Source organism: Pelophylax lessonae (assembly GCF_965119305.1).
Source record: "Pelophylax lessonae genome assembly, chromosome: 5".
NCBI lineage: Eukaryota > Metazoa > Chordata > Amphibia > Anura > Ranidae > Pelophylax > Pelophylax lessonae.
Genome location: NC_138772.1, coordinates 254,627,621 through 254,646,622, shown reverse-complemented (window position 1 = coordinate 254,646,622; position 19,002 = coordinate 254,627,621). Strand labels below are relative to the sequence as shown.

The 19,002-nt window shown below is 48.2% G+C and overlaps 1 protein-coding gene across 1 annotated transcript in view; it reads left to right on the top strand.

Annotated features, from left to right (window-relative positions):
• ICE1 (interactor of little elongation complex ELL subunit 1) overlaps nucleotides 1–19,002 on the top strand; it is a 478,826-nt gene that overhangs the window by 140,964 nt on the left and 318,860 nt on the right. The window contains exon 7 of the mRNA XM_082258761.1: nucleotides 7,914–7,990. Coding sequence (XP_082114887.1) covers nucleotides 7,914–7,990 — 77 coding nt within the window. The remainder of the gene's footprint in view (nucleotides 1–7,913; nucleotides 7,991–19,002) is intronic.

Sequence of the window (19,002 nt, the reverse complement as noted above, 5' to 3'; positions counted from 1 at the left end):
ATAAACAAAAAAAGAGCGTAAATTTTTAAAAAATCAACAATATTTTTCAAATTTTTTTATATGAAACCCCCCCCCCCCCCAAAAAAAATGTAAAAATCAAATTTTTTTTAAAATTTTTGGCCAATTTGTTTTCTGCTACCTATGTTTGGTTAAAAAAAATCACAATAAGCGTATTTTGATTGGTTTGCGCAAAAGTTATTGCGTTTACTAACTAAGGGAAAGATTTCTGTCATTTTTGGTGTTTTTTTTTTTTAACGAGTAATGGCGACGAGCTGCAATATTTTTTTTTTTTTTTTTTTGCGGGACTGCGACATAGCGGCTGACCAGACCCTTGACTGACATTTTTGACACTTTTGGGGGTACCAGTGACATTACTACAGTAATCAGTGCTATAAATATGCACTGTTACTGTAAAAATGACACTGGCAGGGAAGGGGTTAATTTTATTGGAGAGGGAGGGGTTAATGTATGCCTTGTGCTTACTAACGTGTGTGGGGGGAGGTGACTGAGTGACACAGGGACAGATCGCATGTTCAGCTATGCTGAACCCTGCAATCTGTCACTGTTTGTCACTTAGGAGAACCTCCCGCTTTGTTTACACAAGCGGGCGGATCTCCAGACTCGATTCTCCGACGATCGGGGAAGAGCGGCGGCAATCGCCGCTGCTCCTCCCCTGGCCGGACTCCCGCTGTGACTGAAAACAGCGGGAGCGAGCCTCCGGCGGCGTGCGAGCGCCGCCCACAAGGGGAGGAGTCCAGCGACGTAGGTCTACGTCGCTGGACGGAATCGAGCCACTTTGCCGCAGTACAGTCCCAGTGACTGGTCGGCAAGTGGTTAATTACATCCTTTAGTCTTTTGGGATATGTCTCTACTAATTTTGCACATCTAGACTTTGCAATCTTTGCACACTCTTCTTTGCAGAACTGCTTAAGTCAAGTTAAATTTGATGGTGACCGTTTGTGGACTGAAATCTTGAAGTCATTCCATAGATTTTAAATGGGATTTAAGTTCGGGCTCTGACTAGGCCATGCAAGGCCTTTTTCTCCTTCTCCTTCAACTGTGTGGTAATTTTTGCTGTGTGCTTTGGGTTATTGTCATGTTGGAAGGAAAACCTCCTTCCCATTGACAACTTTCTGGCAGAGGGCAGCAAATTTTCCTCAAGAATTTGATGGCATTTATGTTATATCTTTCACTTGGATGTTAAAAGTTGCACTGAGTAAATACACCTGGTTAAAACTAAAAATGTGTCTGTCTTCATTTCAGGCTGCAAAGCAACAAAATGTTATCTTAAAAGGGAGTAATTCTTTGTCATGCAAATATAAAAAGGGTATAAAAATCTAAAACGGTTTATTGATATCGATTATATGTTTTACTCATAATTTTACATATATTTTATTTATTTTGAACATGTGACCAGTAGCAGAGGACTAGAAGCTCCTGCTTTTGTTTCCCTGCAGACAGGCTGGGAAAGATCTGGGTCATGTGATCGCTGTATATCGATTAGAAAAAAAATGTATTTTTGTCTCATCGTAAAATCCTTTTCTCTGAGGTTCACTGATGGACATAGCTCCATGTCTTTTTAGACTCTTGGGCTTATTCTGCACTCTCTTCAGGAGTAGGACTAGAAACAATTTTGGCTACGCCCCTGAGGCAGTCCTAGGGGGTATAATATCACTTCCTGCTCTAGGACTGTAACAAGCAGTGTCAGAAGACTACATAACTCAACTTAAACAAAGGGGCGGGTGCTGTGTCTGTCAGTGAACCTCAGAGAAAAGGATTTTACGGTAAGAGAAAAATCCATTTTTTTTTCTCTTTCATTCACCGACAGACACAGCTCCATGTCTTCTTAGACATGGGATGTCCCAAAGCAGTGTCAACATGAGGGGGTGGGAAAAACACAGCATTACATATAATTCGAAACAAGGACTAAACAGAGCCAACCAGGTAAAAGCAGGAGCTCACCACCAGGAAAAAATACACCCTTAGGAGTCTGAAACCACAGCCTGCAAAACTTTGCGGGCGAACGCAGCATCTGCAGATGCAAGTACATCCACCTTATAAAACTTTGTGAATGTGTGTACAGATGACCACGTAGCTGCCTTGCACAGTTGAACCACTTACGCCCGATGACGGAAGGCCCGGGAGGCACTAAGCGCCCTCGTAGAATGCGCCTTGACAGGGAAAGGAGGAACCTGACCCTTCATGGAATAGGCCTGAACCACTGTCTGCCTGATCCATCTGGAAATAGTCGCAGCAGAAGCGGCCTGCTCCTTTTGAGGTCCATCCGTAAGAACAAAGAATCGGATTTCCGAATCAAATCAGTCGCCGACAGGTACACCCTTATTGCCTGAACTACATCCAAGGAATGTAGAGCAGTTTCTTTAGGGTGTTTTGGCCTAGGACATAAAGAGTGCAACACAATATCTTCAAATGAAACCCGAAGATGACCTTAGGAAGGAACGCCTGATAGGGTCGTAACACCACTTTGTCCTTGTGAGCCACCAGGTAAGGCGGCCGACAGGACAATGCAGCCAACTCCGACACCCTATGAGCAGAAGTAATATCGACCAAAAAAGGCCACCTTCTGTGACAGTTAGCAGAGGGAGTTCACAAATATTTTCAAAGGAGGCTTTTAAAGTACTGACAGTACCAAATTGAGATCCAACAGAGGTACCAGGGGTCGCACCTGAGGAGCCAGATGGCGAACCCCCTGCACAAAAGTGTGAACCAAGGACTTCGCTGCCAAGGGCCTTTGGCAAAATATGGCTAAAGCGGAAATCTGGCCCTTGATGGTGCCCAGAGCCAAACATTGATCTACACCTAATTGTAGAAACTCCAACAGGCGAGACACAGAAAAGTAAACAGGGGAACCTCCCGATACTCACACCAAGTAATGTACACCTTCAAAACTTGATGATAAACCTTCCTAGAAGTAGATTACCTAGCTTTCAACAGAGTAGGAATCACCGACTCTGACAGTCTTCTATTCTTCAGCACCTGGCTTTCAATAGCCATGCCAATAAAGCCAGTGACTGTAAAGCAGGATGGAAGATTGGTCCCTGAGACAGAAGATCTTCCCTGAGAGGAAGTTTCCAAGGAACATCTGTTACTAGCCTTACCAGGCCTGTGTACCAAGACCAGCAAGGCCAGTCTGGCGCCTACAGAATGACTGGAACCCCTTCCACCTGGATTTTGCGTAGCAGTCTCGACAGAAGTTGTATTGGAGGAAAAGCGTAAATCAGATGATACTGACCCCAGAGGGCCACCAGGGCGTCTGCGGCCTTGGCCAGAGGATCCTGGGACCTTGACATGAACCTCTGCACCTTCTTTTTGAAACGGGAGGCCAACAGGTCCACATCGGGAGTCCCCCACCAGAGACACAGTTGAAGAAACACCTGCGAATGGAGAGACCATTCTCCCTGATCCCACGTCTGCCGACTGAGATAATCCAGTTGCCAATTATCTTTCTCCCCCGGAATGTGCACAGCAGAGAGGGCCGGAACATATCGTTCTGCCCACCCTAAGATGCCGGCTACTTCCCGGGCCGCCAGGGCACTTCTTGTGCCCCCTTGATGATTGACATATGCCACAGCTGTAGCATTTTCCGATTGTATCCTCACCGGGCATCCCTGCAGACGATCCGTCCACTGAGATAGACAAAGCCTGATCGCCCAAATCTCCAGGATGTTGATCGGCAGACTGGACTCCTCGAGTCCAAACACCTTAAACCAAGTATACGCCCAGGACACATCCCCACTCAGACTGACTGGCATCTGTGGAAATCACTGTCCAATACAGGGGAAGAAAGGACTTCCCCCAGGTGAAGCGCCGGAGAGCGGAGCCACTATATCAGAGACCCTCTCGTACCCCGGCTCAACAGGATCTAGTGACTGTGGATCCTTGTTCAATTTGGCAAGAATCTTCCTTTGCAGAGGTCTGGTATGGAACTGAGAAAACGGAACCACCTTGAAGGTGGAGACCATCAGACCCAGCACTTGCATGCAAGTCCTGGGTGACGACCAGTGGTTGGACAACATGAGCCGAATTGCATCCTGCACCTTCAGTAGTTTCACCTGTGGAAGAAACACCCGGGCCGAGGTTGAATCCGGCGTCAGACCCAAGTAGTCATGTTTGGTGGACGGAGTCAGAGCCGATTTCTGAAAATTTAGTGTCCATCCGGACTCGTCTAGAGTTCGCACAGTATTGTCCAGATCAACTTCTAGAGCCGGTGAAGACTCTGCACGCAGAAGCAGATCGTCTAGGTAGCCTAGTACCGCGATCCCCTTCTGCTGGAGCAAGGCCAACACCAGGGCCAACACTTTTGTGAACACCCGAGGAGCTGAAGCGAGAGGGTAACGCCACAAATTGATAGTGTTCCTCGCCCATGGCAAGTCCAAGTGAAGAAAACGCTGGTGCCCGACATATATTGGAATATGAAGGTAAGCGTCCTTGATATCGATAGAAGCCAAAAGATCCCCTTGATCAAGGAATGCCACTACCATGCGAATAGACTCCATCCAAAATTTCTGAACCCGCACAAAGTGGTTCAGAGCTTTGAGGTCCAAGATCGGGCGAACCTTGCCTTTCTTCCTGGGAACGGTAAACAGATTTGAAAAACAAAACCTTGAAAATGTTCTGAATCTGGAACAGGCACAATAACTCCTTGTCCTAACAGGTCTTGCACTGCCCCCTAAAGGCCCTGCAGCCCATCGCGAGACAGGCGTAAGTTGGAAGGAAGGAAAACAAAACTCAATCTTGTAACCGAACCAAATCCACTCGTAGACCCATTTTTCCTGAATGAGCAGGGTCCACAGGTCCGGAAAGAAACAAAGACCTCCCCAACCCCAAATACAGGTGAGAGCACCCCTTCGGGCAGAGGAAGGCTTGTCTACGGAAGCAAAAGGGCCCGCTTTTGACTTACCATTACAGGGTCTCTTGGAGCCGCCTGCGAAAATACAGGTGGATCTTGAACCCTTTTCCTGCAATCCAGTCGGACGATAGGGCCGCTTGTGAGCTGAGAAAATAGGACTACAATTATGACGAGGTTCCTTGCCCCTAGCAACCTGCGGAAGTAAAGTACTCTTACCTCCCGTAAGGCCCTTAATAATCTCCTCCATAGAAGCACCGAACAAACTTAGGTCAAAGGTAGGTCAGTCAGCACCTTTTTAGAAGCCTGGGCAGCCGACCAGTCCTTCAACCAAATCATGTGGCGAAGGATCACTGCTGTCACAGATAGCCAAGGAGCTGCATCCAAAGAGGCTTTGCAAACATACTGTAGCCCCTGAATCAACTGATCCGCCAGCCAAGGAGTATGTTGATCCCCTTCCAGAGCTTGTCGTAAAATTTTTGCCCATTCCGTCTGGGATACCAAGGTGATAGCAAGCGATGGACTCAAAACTGAACCTGCCACGGTGAAAAGCCTCATCTCTCTTGTCCACAGGATCCTTAAAGGATGGAGAATCCTCAACTGGTAAAAGTGTGGCCTTATTTAACCTGGAAACCTGAGAGTCCACCGACCTCTGTTTTCTTCAGGAGAGACTCCACAAAGGGATATCTTCTAGCGAAACGCTTAGGTATTCCAACCATGCGTTTCGGGGATCCCCACTGACTAGCGACAATCTCGTCAAAATAGGCAGGAAAGGGGAAGATCTGTGGGTGCCACACTGCACCGGCGTCGCCGAGTCCTCCAACTCTAAAGTTTTTCGCACTGACACAATCAGTGACTCCACCAGTGCCTTTCAATGCGCGGCTGCAGTGGAAGAGGATTCATGCTCAATGTAAGAGCACTCGGGGTGCGTGGACACAGACCCAGCGGGTGGCCAAATCCACCTCACACTCCAAGGAGGCAGAGGATACAGGTGAAGGTGGGGGGCACTTCTTTCTAGGCCACCTTTGCAGGGTCATATCAACCTTTGACAAAGTGACCGCAGGACCGCATCATGGCTGCCAGGGCAGACTGAGACCCAGAGCGTCCCGCAGCTTCAAAGAGTGGGTCAGATAGTAGGGGCTCCATGGTTAACTCGGAGCCGCACTGTGCACAAGAAAAATTTTTATTTTTTTTTGTAAGAAAGAAAAAACCCCTGCACACCGCTACAGCTGAGGTACCACAAGGATCAGCGCAGCCACTGCGCTGTCTATAGCAGAGGAAGAACTGTATACCCACAGGGACTCCACCATGCACCCGGAGCTGGATCCAAAGCGCCAAACTGCCTGCCCCACTGCGATCAGGAAGCACTGACACTAGAGGCCCCCGCCATACGTCACTGCACTGGACTTCAAGAAAATGGCCGCTGTATAGAATAACATGGGAAATCCCTAAAACATGGCCGCTGGATTACACAAAAAAAGGCAGCCGAGACTGAATACAGCCATCCGTGTCGAAATGGCGGCGCCATGCGGTACCCCAGGGAATTTTTAATCTGCCAGGGGGGAGCCCCCGTGGGACCCCCGCACAGCAATAAATGCAGGCATCCCCAAAAAGGAGCTGTCAGTGGTGCACTCCCATCACCCTCCAGCCCAGCACCTAACTAACCCTCGTCCACAAAACACCCGTGCAACCTAAAGGAGGACAAAGACAGAGGGATGGGTGCAGGTGAGGGTGACCATTACAGGGAAAAACCCTGCTAAGGGGAAGGGGGAAAACATGAGGGGAGGAAGGACATGGGGGGGCTGCGTCCACCTCAGCATTTCCCAGAGAAAAGAGGGGGTACACTACTCACCACACCTTGGAATTAAGTGGGAACCACTCCCGTCAGTCCACCCCACCATCTTGGAATGAGGGGTGCTGTGGCCAGAGGTACGCTGCGACTCTGGTCGTGACCGCTGTCATGACCAGGGCTGTGCGACCTCGTGAGGTGTTTCACTCACCGGCCAACCTAGCGCGGAGCTAATAATTTGGTCGCGCTCGCAGGCCAGACTGGGAAGGCCGTAAGGATCTATGATATACGGTGCATCGCCCAGTCCGGCTGTTGATTGTAGTTCACACAGGAACAGAAAATATCAAAGGAGGAAAAAATTCCATTTAAAAAGAAAAAAATGCCAGGACCAGAGATCCCAGCAGGGAACCAGGTCCTTACTCCTGACTAGGCAGAAAAAAACTGAAGTCCTATAGCAGGAAATGATGGTATACCCCCTGGGATTGCCTCAGGGGTGTAGCCAAAACTGTTTTCCCCTAGTCCTACTCCTGAAGACAGAGCAGCATAAGCCCAAGGGTCTAAGAACACACAGAGCTGTGTCCACCAGTGAACGAAATAGGTACTTTTGTTGTCTCTTGTTTTTTTCTTTTTTTGTTTGTTTTTTTAAATTAAAATACATTTTGTGCCATAATGCATATACAGAAATAGAAAAGACAATAAAAATTAAACCGTATGTGTTTAATATAATTTTAAAGTGTAACTAAAGGCAAAACTTTTTTTTTTTTTTTTTGGTTAGAGTGGAGCAGGATTAGAACACTAGTCAGTTTTTATTACTGTTTGTGTCCCTGAGATTCACCCTATTTGTCCTTTTTACCATTACCGTTGAAAGTGAAAGTAAAAGAAATCCCCAAATTTTGGGCTGTCCCTGGAAAAGTACTAGAGGTGACATTTTCCATTCGATATCTGGGGGTTCCCAAGAAATTCCCTTCATTTGCAAGGATTTCCTCTCACTTTCTGTATGGCTTTGGGACAGGAAGGGAATTGAAATCTCTGCAATGGGACACAGATAATGAAAAAAAAAATCTGACAGGGGTTATAACCCTTTCTTGCTCTCTCCAAAAAAAAAAAAAAGTTTTGCCTGTACTGTAGTTCTACTTTAAGGATTGTAATCACATTTAGGCAGGATGCTTAGTTTTTAAATTGTATCTCTATATAACTTGATGCACAGCATTTTATATGTTGGTTCTTTGTATGACATGTTATGTTAAAACTTTACAGTCTGCGCTAGACGTGGTTCAGCAGTCTCAACTGGAATTTATTGGAGTGAAGAGCGAGTGCAAAAGGTGTAATATGGTGTATGTATTTCCAACTCCTTCTCTTGAAAATGTACTGTTGTAGTGGGCCTGATAAGCAGCGTGACATTTACTTTACAAGAAACTATCACAATGCAAAGATAGAAGCTGCTGTTGCTGACTTTGCAAATGTACATGGTCCACAGTTGTTATCTTATTTACTATTTGGTGAGTCAATGACCTGGATAAAGCATGTGCATATCAGGTGTTCTGAGCTTGTTCTTGGTGAGATTAAAGCCTAAGGGCTCTTTCACACAGCCTGTCTGTTGGACGGACTCAGTTTATCTCAGCGGGGCATCAGTCCGGCCATCCCCCTCTGAGCAGGAGGATGACAGCTGTTCTGCACACTGTGTGCGAGGACACAGCTGTCAGTTCCCCATACATCTCTATGGGGGAATCGGATGGGAACGGACCGTCGGTCCGTTCTCATCCGATCCGCTGGACGGATGAAAAATAGGGTTTCCATCCGTCCAGATTTGACAGATCGGAGGTCAGCGGACATGTCTCCGCTAACATCCAATGCCCCATAGGGATGCATGGGGGGACCGTTCAGATCCGCCAAAAAAATTGACAGGCGGATCTGAACGGTCCGCCTGTGTGAAAGAGCCCTAAGGCCCCCTTCACACATACGGTCCGTTCAGTTCATCAGTTCAGTCACGTTTTTTGTCTTCAGTCAATGTCCGTTTTCATCTCAGTTCCTATCCGTTTTTCATCCTTTTTTCTTCAGTTGTCATCCGTTTTTTATCAGTTTTCCGTCAGTTGTCATCCGTTTTTCATCTGTTGTCCGTTTTTCATCCGTTGTCATCCGTTTTTTATCCGCTGTCATCCATTTTTCGTCCGATCCGTTTTTTTGACAGATGAAACATAGGGCATTCATCCGTTCAAAAAAACGGACATTGATGAAAACGGATGTTATCGGATGATCATCCGTTGTCATCCGTTTTTACATAGAGATACATTGATGTCTGTTTTTTATCCGTCAACGGATGGATGAAAAACGGACAAACGGATAGCATACGGTTCGTTCAGTTCATCAGTTCAGTCACGTCAAAATGTATCAGTTTTTCATCCGTTTTCCATCCTTTTTAGGGCTCTTTCACACGGGCGATCCGATCAGATCCACCTGTCAGTTTTTTAGGCGGATCTGATCGGATCCTCCATGCAGCTCTATGTGGCAGTGGATGTCAGCGGAGACACCTCCTCTGACACCCGCTGCCATCCGTATCCGATCTTGTCCGTGAAATCTGGACAGTTGGAAACCCTATTTTTCCATCCGTTCAGGGATCGGATTGGATCAGATCAGATGAGAGCGGACAGACGTTCCGCTCTCATCCGATCCCCCATAGAGAGCAGCGGGAGCTGTGACACCTCCCTCTCCGCACTGCAAGCGGAGACGGAGCTGTCATCCGCCGGCTCAGCAGGGATCGGCGGATCGATCCCCGCTGAGCAGCACGAATCCGCCTACGGAGGCGGACCGTGTGAAAGAGCCCTTAATCCGTTTTTCGTCCTCTTTCATCCATTTTTCATCCGTTTTTAATTTTTTTTTAGATCCACTACCAATGCAAAAATGGATGAAAAACGGACCGTTTGTCCGTTTACATCCCTTTTTCATCTGATCCGTTTTTTTTGACGAATGAAAAATAGGGCATTCATCCGTTCAAAAAAACGGACATTGACGGAAGTGGATGAAAACGGATGTTAACAGATGATCATCTGTTGTCATCCGTTTTTCCATAGAGATGCATTGATGTCTGTTTTTTATCCGTCAACGGATGGATGAAAAACGGAAGAATGGACCTATGTGTGAAAGGGGCCTAAGTAAACAGTGTAACCCTTTTGTTGCCAGTCGGTTTTGGAATTTTTTTGCACACATTTAAAAATAAATTGTAGGCCTGAAGATTGTAGTAGTTGTAAAGACTGAAAGTTTTTTTACCTTTTATGCATGCTATGCATGAAGTTAAAAACATTCAGTGTGCAGCTCTCCCCTTAGCCCCCCTAATACTTACCTACCATGTTCACGAGACCCGAGGATCTGCCGAGTCTCTCCCTAATAATTGGCTGAGATGCAGCAACAGGAGCCATTGGCTCCCACTTCTGTCCATCACAGCCATCGAGGCGGGAGCAGGAGGTAGGGCTCAGCCACACTCTGTCCTGTGGAAGCAGAGAGTTAGCTCGGGAGAGAGCGAGCATGCACGCGTACTCCGCAAGGGGGAGGGGCACAGAGCACCGGCAGGGGACCTGCAGGGGACCTGAGAAGAAAAGGGTCGGGACAGCTCTGTGCAAAGCCACTGCACAGAGCAGGTGAGCAGAACATGTTTGTTATTTTTTTTTTTAATACGTTTTTTCCTTTGCAGTCACTTCAAATATCCCCCCCCCCACCCCCCCAAAAAAAAAAAAATTAAGATTTTACTGAAGCACATACAATTCCCCCTACAAAAATTTTTGGAGCCCCCCCCCCACCCCCCTATACATACACGCACAAATGTAAATTCATGCATCAGAAGCGCCTGCACATGAAAATGTCGATTGCTATACACTTTACATATCATTGCACATCGAAGTGAGAGCAATAAATTCTAACACAACACTAAACTGATGACCTGTAGGGCCTTTTTAAATGTGGCTTATGGAAAACAGAGTACTGAAGTTTGTTGCCATTTCACAGGCACACAATTTTAGGATTTGACATGTTTTGTACCTAGTTACTCGACGCAACCTAATCTTTTATATTTTACCCAAAAATTGGTCATTTATTGCATTTGAGTGCCCCAAAATTAACTTTTTTTTTTTTTTTACTGAAATTTTGTGTTTCCTAGACCTTTGCACTAATATTGTGTAACGTGAAATATTGCAACTACCACTATTTTATTCTCTAGGGTTTCTGCTCGTATTTTTTTTTTTTTTTTTAAATACCTCACTATTTTTTTTTTTTTTTTTTAATCATGGTTTTTTTGGTCCCTGTGGGTCATTTAATCCCCCACCCATCCCCCCCCCCCTCTTAACATGGTGTAGTGTAGAGGTCTGGACTGCTTCTGGGGCAGGGCACTGTACTGGGGATGGGAGGGGTGCGCCGCCTGCGACTGGGCGATCGTGGGGGGAGGGAGGACTGTACCTGGTGGGGGCTCCTGCCCGGTTCCCCCCTTTCCTTGTGTCTAGCCTGGGCCCCAAAGATCCCTCCTGGGAGCCTCGTGGAGCCGCCATTTTGTTGTTGCCTGTATTGTGCATAGGCCGGTGGCCATGTTTGCGTAGTCCAGCGGCCATTTTGCGTTGGTCCAGCATTGAAAATCAACGGCGGCCATTACAGAGGAGCCTTCTGGGCAGTGATTTTGGCTGTGGGAGCCCCTCCTTATCCCCTGGTTGCTAACTCCTGAGTTGCTTTCCTTCCTAGACCCCGCACATGCAGTACGTTTTATTCTGGTGCTGCCGGTGACTGTCTGGTAAGGTCCTCCCTCTCTCTCTCTCTGCTGCAGGATCGGGGGGGTGCTCTGTTGCTGGTGACTGGGTGGTGTTACCACGCTGTGGGGGTGTCCCTTAGCAGTGTTTTTTTGCATGTTTTGTGGGGTCCCTTTTTTCCTCATGGAGTCTTTGGAGCATATTTCCCTACCTGACCCCTCTCCGAGCATGCGGGGCCCTCCAGGTCCCAACCAGCCATGAATGCCCTGATGGCGGTCCTAGAGTCCTTTGTGTCCCGGGTGGAGGTGGCTTTTGGGCGGCGGGCTAGTAAAAAGTGCCCCCTGCCTTCCTTTGCCTCATCTGTCTCCTCAGATCCTGAATCTGATTTGGCCGCCGCAGACTGGGCCCGCCCTGAGGGGTCTGCTATCTGATTTGCAGGATTCCTCCACTTCTGCAGCACTTAGGCTGGTCTTCACCATTGCTCTGGTGTCACAAACTCTGAGCGAGTGGGCTTAGCTTTTACGCTGTGACCTTAAGGGTGAACAGCTCCCCCCTGTCTTTGCAAAGCTGGTGGACCAGTTGGTCCAGGGGCTGCAGTTTATCTGTGATGCGGCTCCCCTGATTTCTAGACTGTCTGTCTGTTTCCCCAGTGGTCCTTAGGCGTGTTTTGTTAGTCTGTGGACCAGACCTCAATAAAAGCTTTAACTGATTTTCCTTTTCAGGGAGATCACCTGTTTGGAGCTGCCCTGGATGACATCATTAGAAATCTCACAGGGGGGAACTTTTTTTCCACAAGCTGGTAAGGGTAAGGAACCTCGTCGTATACGTGGCCCGTCCTTCTTGGCTCACAAAAAGTTTTCTCTATCGTTCAATGACAGACGCAGCTTCATATTCTTCGTGACCAATGGGTTATGCTGCACCCTTCAGGAGTAGGACAATAGGCAGGAAAAATCTTTACCACGCCTATGGGGTAGTACCTGCAGACATACACCCACAGACTCTGCTATAGGCTTCAGTTTGTTTCTGCCTAGTTTAGGAGTAGGACCTAGTTCCCAGCTGTGACTTTGGTCTTGGCTTGCTTTTTTATTTTAAAGGGAACCTTTGTTCAAAATTAAATTTTTTAGCTAGTTATGTTCCTGAGAGAACTGCATTTAACAGCCGGACTGGGTTTTGGCCTGGATATTCTAGATCCTTAAGGTCTCCCAGCCCGGCCAGCGAGCAGGTTATAGCTCAGCGCTTTTCCTCACCATGACAAAGCTCCAATAGACGGGGACTGGCCCGCGAGGGAAACGCCTCGCCTGGACTTACATGACCTGGTTCGGCCTGAGTCGCAGTGTACCCCTTGGTCGTCAGCACCCCCACCCGAGTGGAAAGGCAGTCTGTCTGGAGTGTTGCCCACCCGATAATGTTGGTATGGTGAGTAAGTGTCCCCCATAACTCTGGAGGTCTTGGGGTGGATGTGGGCCCTTCCCTGGAAAAGTCATACTCTCGGGTATCCCTCATTCCCCCGGGCCTCTCGGTAGGTACCAGGCTCCCCCAAGGCCTCCCTCACCACCAGTCATAGAGGTCCCTACCTCAGTCAGCGATGGGGGTCCTTGGGTGGGGGACGCACCGAGGCTGCTATAGAAGGTCTGCTGGGAGGGGGTTAATCCTGGTGGGGGTCGATACTGGGGACCCCCCGATGCCACTTATCATTGGGACCCCTTACGGGGTCCTGGAGACTGCATGGCGCACCATGGGGGCTGCCATTTTGCTGTAGAATCGTTCAGTTTAATTTTGCAGACTTCCGCATTGAAATGCATGGGCGGCCATATTTTTATGGTTTCCCAATAAGAATGCATTGATCGGCCATTTTCTTGGAATTCGCGATTGTTGGACAGCAGGGAGCAACTAGACCTTTACTTTAGTGAATGACCCAGGTATTTCCTCTTCCTCTGAAGATCATTTTTCTACATAGCAAAACAAACCTGTTCTCCTCCATATCGATTGGTGATTTGTCTTTTGGGGTCCCTGTAGGTCTTCCTCGCACGCCCTGCTATCGTCAGTGCTAGTGACTGGGACTTGTAGTACCGCTGGTGCATCGGTGTGGCCCATTTTTTGCAGTTTTCTGACACAGTGACACAGCGTTATTCCAGGGTTCATAATGGAGTCCCAGGAACAAATTTAATCTACTGATCCCCTCCTTTCGGTTGCAGGGACCTCTGGGTCGCAAACCCTGTCTGCCTTAATGGCAGTTTTGGAAAACCTGATGTCACAAGTGGATGTGATTATTAAAAATACCACTAGTAAAAAGCACCCTATGCCCTACCCTGTATCCTCTGATTCTGAGGTAGATATGGCCGCCACAGACGCATGCCATCCTGAGGGGTCTGCGACATCGCACTCGGATGTCGAAGATGATATATCCTAATCTGGAACCGCGTGGAAAAGCGCGTTGGTGGAGGCACTTATACCGTAGTACGATATTGCAAAAAGTGGTCACCTCCCCCACCTATAACTGGTCTTAATAGTAAGGAGCACTGGAAGGGCAAAGGCAGATCAAAAAAGCAAAGGGATTTCCAGTCACTACTTACCAACCAGCCAGCAACCAGCCAAATTAACCTGTCTAACAGTATGCGTTAAAAACAGGGGTTTAGTTGCACACATTTGCAAATACACGCACAATGGGAGCACATGCATTCTAATGAGATAGATGGAGGACAGGTGACTGGAGGGAGCCCACCCCTCCTTAAAGGCGCAGGGTCACACTGAACGCCCAGCACATAGCACAATGGCAGCAAAGGTGTCAGTGCGTTGCCTGACCAATATAAACGTTATATGATATTGCAAAAAGTGGTCACCTTCCCCACCTATAACTGGTCTTAATAGTAAGGAGCACTGGAAGGGCAAAAGAGTCTCCACAATGGGAGCACATGCATTCTAATGAGATAGATGGAGGACAGGTGACAGGTTGGTAAGTAGTGACTGGAAATCCCTTTGCTTTTTTGATCTGCGTTTGCCCTTCCAGTGCTACCTTACTATTAAGACCAGTTATAGGTGGGGGAGGTGACAACTTTTTGCAATATCGTATAACGTTTATATTGGTCAGGCAACGCACTGACACCTTTGCTGCCATTGTGCAATGTGCTGGGCGTTCAGTGTGACCCTGCGCCTTTAAGGAGGGGTGGGCTCCCTCCTGCCACCTGTCCTCTATCTATCTCATTAGAATGCATGTGCTCCCATTGTGGAGACTCTTTAGAGTTAGGGACTGCAGATATCCGGGTGCCTTGTCGCGGCCTGCAGCTTACGCATGTATTTGCAAATGTGGGCAACTAAACCCCTGTTTTTAACGCATACTGTTAGACAGGTTAATTTGGCTGGTTGCTGGCTGGCTGGTTGGTAAGTAGTGACTGGAAATCCCTTTGCTTTTTTGACTTATACCGTAGTGTCAGTGTGGGAAACTCTATAAATCGCGAATGATTCTGAAGCGTCAGTGTCTTTTAGCACCCACAAATCCCAGAAGTCGGGCAAGGTTTTCCCTTGTCCGGAACTTTTTGACAAAATTGTCAACGAACAGTGGGGGTGCATCAAATGCATGTTAGTGGTGCCAAAGCATTTTAAAAGGCGCTACTCCTTCGCGGACGCGGTATCTGCAAGATGGACCGTACCCCGAAGGTGGACCATCCGGTTTCCAGACAGAACAAATTCACTGTGGTCCCGGTCGAGGAGTCCCCATTCTTTACAGACCCTGTGGATAGACGGATTGAGTGTCTCTCCCGCCATTTACATGTGATTGTGGACTCAATACTTAAACTGATCTTCGTGATCACTCTGTTGTCCTAGACCATAACGCAATGGCAAAGTTACTAAAAAGTGACTTAGAAACAGAATGGCTCCCTCGGGGCCTGACAGAGCTATCGGACCAAATGGTCCAAGCCCTGCTAATTATATGTGCTGCGTGGCTAGATGCGGCCCCCCTGTCCGCGGTGGGGGTAGGTATTAGACGCATGGTGTGGCTAAAAAGCTGGTCTGCAGATCAGGCCTCAAAAAAGGCTCTATCGGATCTCCCCTTTTCAGGAGGCTATTTCTTTGGTTCCTCATTGGATGAGTTAATCAAAGGACTCCCAGGCGGGGCAAGTCACCGGGTAATAGACAGGGGCCTTATTTCACAGCCCACAGGCAGCTCTTTCGTGTCTCCAGCACGCAAGAGAAAGGATCTAAGCCATTTAGGTCTTCTGGGGGTTCCAAGAAGACATGGTCGGGTAAGCTGAGAACAGGCCAATCCAGACCTGCAGACAAATCCCCGTCTGCATGAAGGGACGCCCTCGCCCATATCTGGGGTGGGGGGATGTTTTTGCTTCTTTCCGGCACCTTGGACTTGGACAAATGGGTCCACGAACTGATCCAATTGGGTTACAAGATCGAATTCCATTCTCGACTGTCAGACAGGTTCTTCCGGTCCAATCTACACCTATCTCCAGACCGGTTAAGGGATTTACGAGAGGCGGTACAAGATCTGTCGCGAGGGGTGATTGTGCCGGTTCCTTCTCGGGAACGCTTTCAGAGGTTCTATTCAAACCTGTTCACTGTGCCCAGGAAAAAAGGCAAATTATGTCTAATCCTGGACCTCAAGGCTCTGAACCGCTTTGTGCGGGTACAGAAGTTTTTATCTATCAATTTGTGCCCTTTGGTCTCGCCTCCGCCCCCAGGGTCTTTACCAAAGTGTAAGCTCCGGTATTGGCATTACTGCGACAATGGGGAATCGCGGTAGACTCGCATTCAGCCCTGTTGGGCGACTTGACAATCACTGTACGCACTCTGCAAGAGTTCGGTTAAAACAATTTAAAAAAATCTGCCCTGGTACCATCCCTAAAACTGGATTATCTGGGCCTGACTCTGGACTCCGCTTCGGTGAGGGTTGTTCTTTCCCCAGACGAGCTGCAAAAGTTGCAGGGGGCGATTCGTTTGCTGTCATCCAGCAATCTGTGCTCTCTGCGGACTTGCATGCGAACCTTAGGTCTGATGGTGTCAACCTTTGAGGCGGTTCTGTTTGCTCAGTTCCACACAAGACCCTTACAAAGGGAAATTCTTGTCAAATGGAACAAAGATCCAAAGTCCTTGGACACTTATGATTCGGTTCAGTCACAACACAAAGACTGCTCTTCTATGGTGGCTTCACTCGTCAGCATAACACCAGAGCAAGTCCTTCCTCCTATGGTATTGGACTGTGGTATCCACAGATGCCAGCCTATCTGGCTGGGGAGGAGTGCTGGGGAAGCTGTGTGTCCAGGGGTCAGGGACAGTAGAAGAGTCCAGACCGATAAAGTTTTGCCTGAGTCACTGGACAAATCGTTTACAGGTTTATCCAGTCCAGATTCAATCAGACCGTGCCACGGCCGTTGCTTACATCAATCATCAAGGGGGCACCAAGAGTGTCTTGGTGGCCAAGATCCTGAAATGGGTGGGAAATGTTGTTCCAGCCCTTTCTGCAGTGCACATCCCTGGTGTGGAAAACTGGCAGGGTGGATTACCCGAGTCGTCAGGTGTTGGATCAGGGGGAATGATTCTCTGCACCCAGAGGTGTTTCACCTCCTGTGTGTCCGGTGGGGGACACCCGACGTCGACCTGTTAGCTTCTCGACTCAACAAGAAGAGTCAGAGGTTCATAGCCAGGTCTTAGGATCCTCTGGCTGACGCCACAGACGCACTGGTGGCTCCTTGGGGTCAGTATTGGCTTATCTATGCGTTTCCTCAGCTGAAACTCCTGCCTAGGCTTCTGCGCACGATAGAGGTGGAAGGGATTCCAGTCATTCTGGTGGCACTAGACTGACCTCGCCGGTCTTGGTACGCAGACCTGGTAAGGTTGGTCGCCGATGCTCCTTGGAGACTTCCTCTCAGGGAAGATCTGCTATCTCAAGGGCTGATCTTCCATCCTGCTTTACAGTCGCTGGCTTTAACTGCGTAGCTGTTGAAAGCCAGGTATTGAAGGATAGAGGTCTTTCTGATTCAGTGATTCCTACACTGTTGAAGGCCAGAAAGTCTACTACTAGGAAGATCTATCATTGTACATGGAAATCGTACAGCTCGTGGTGTGAATCGCTGAAGGTGCATCCTTGCCTTTTTTCGGTGGCTAGGATTTTGACCTTTCTTCAAAAAGGGCTTAGAACAGCGGTTGGCTTTGGGCACTATCAAAGGTCAAGTGTCGGCTTTGGCTGTGTTTTTCCAACGTCCTTTAGCTACACATGCCTTGATTCGCACTTTTGTTCAAGGGGTTCACCATATGGCTCCTCTGAGGCGATCCCCGCTACCTCCGTGGGATCTTAGTTTGGTATTGTCTGTTCTTCAAAAACCTCCTTTTAAGAACATTAGGGAGATTTCTCTGCTTACACGGTCTCAGAAGGTTGCCTCTTTGGTGGCTATTACTTCTGCCCGCAGTGTATCTGAATTAGCGGCGCTGTCCTGCTGTTCACCTTTTCTCATGGTCCACAGAGATAAAATGGTACTTCGACCTAATCAGTTGTTTCTTCCTAAGGCTCCTTTCACACGGTCCGCCTCCATAGTGGGATCCCTGCTGCTCAGCAGGGGATCGTAAACACAGATCCCCGCTGAACAGACAGGTGACAGCTCCCTCTCCGCTCTGTGTGCGGAGAGGGAGGTGTCAGAGCTCCATGCATCTCTATGGGGAATCGAATGAGAGCGGGCCGCCTGTCCACTCTCATTCGATCCGCTGGACGGATGGAAAATAGGGTTTCCATCCGTCCGGATTTCACGGATAGGATCGGATGCGGATGGCAGCGGGTGTCAGCGGACATGTCTCCGCTGACATCCGCTGCCCCATAGGGATGCATGGAGGGTCCGATCAGATCCGCCTAAAAAACTGACAGTCGGATCGGATCGCTCGTGTGAAAGGACCCTAAGGTGGTTTCTGATTTCCATCTGAATGAAGACATTGTGCTGCCTTCACTCTGTCCTAAGCCCAAGCATCCCAAGGAAATTGCTTTGCATTCTTTGGATGTGGTTGGGCAATTAGAGTTTACCTGGCGGCTACTGAATCTTTCAGGAAATCAGACTCTCACTTTGTCCTCACCGAAGGACCTCGCAAGGGATTGGCTGCGCCTGATGCGTCCAGATGGATCAGGTAGACGGATAGAGGCTTATTCACTGAAAGGTCAAGTTCCTCGTTTCCCTGTGAAGGTGCATTTTACTAGGGCACTGAGTGCCTCTTGGGCTTTTCGCCATCAGGCGTCAGTAATGCAAGTTTGCAAGGCGGCAACTTGGTCGCCTGCGCATGCGTTCACAAAATTCTACAAAGTGGATGTGTTGGCATCCTCGGATGCTTCTTTTGGCTGCAAGGTTTTGCAGGCTGCTGTTTAAAAGAGCAATTTGTCTCTTTGAGGGTGTATGTTGTTCCTAGTGAAACGCCATGTTACCTGGTTGGCTACGTTTAGCCTTTGGGGAAATATGTTCTTTTCTGCGTTTTTTCCCTCCCCTCATGCAAATACTGCTTTGGGAGGTTCCAATGGTCAAGAAGAATATGGAGCTGAATCTGTCATTAAACGATGGAGAAAACTGGATTTTTGACTTACCGTAAAATCCTTTTCTCTGAAATTCATTGATAGACACAGCACCCGCCACTCTAATTAT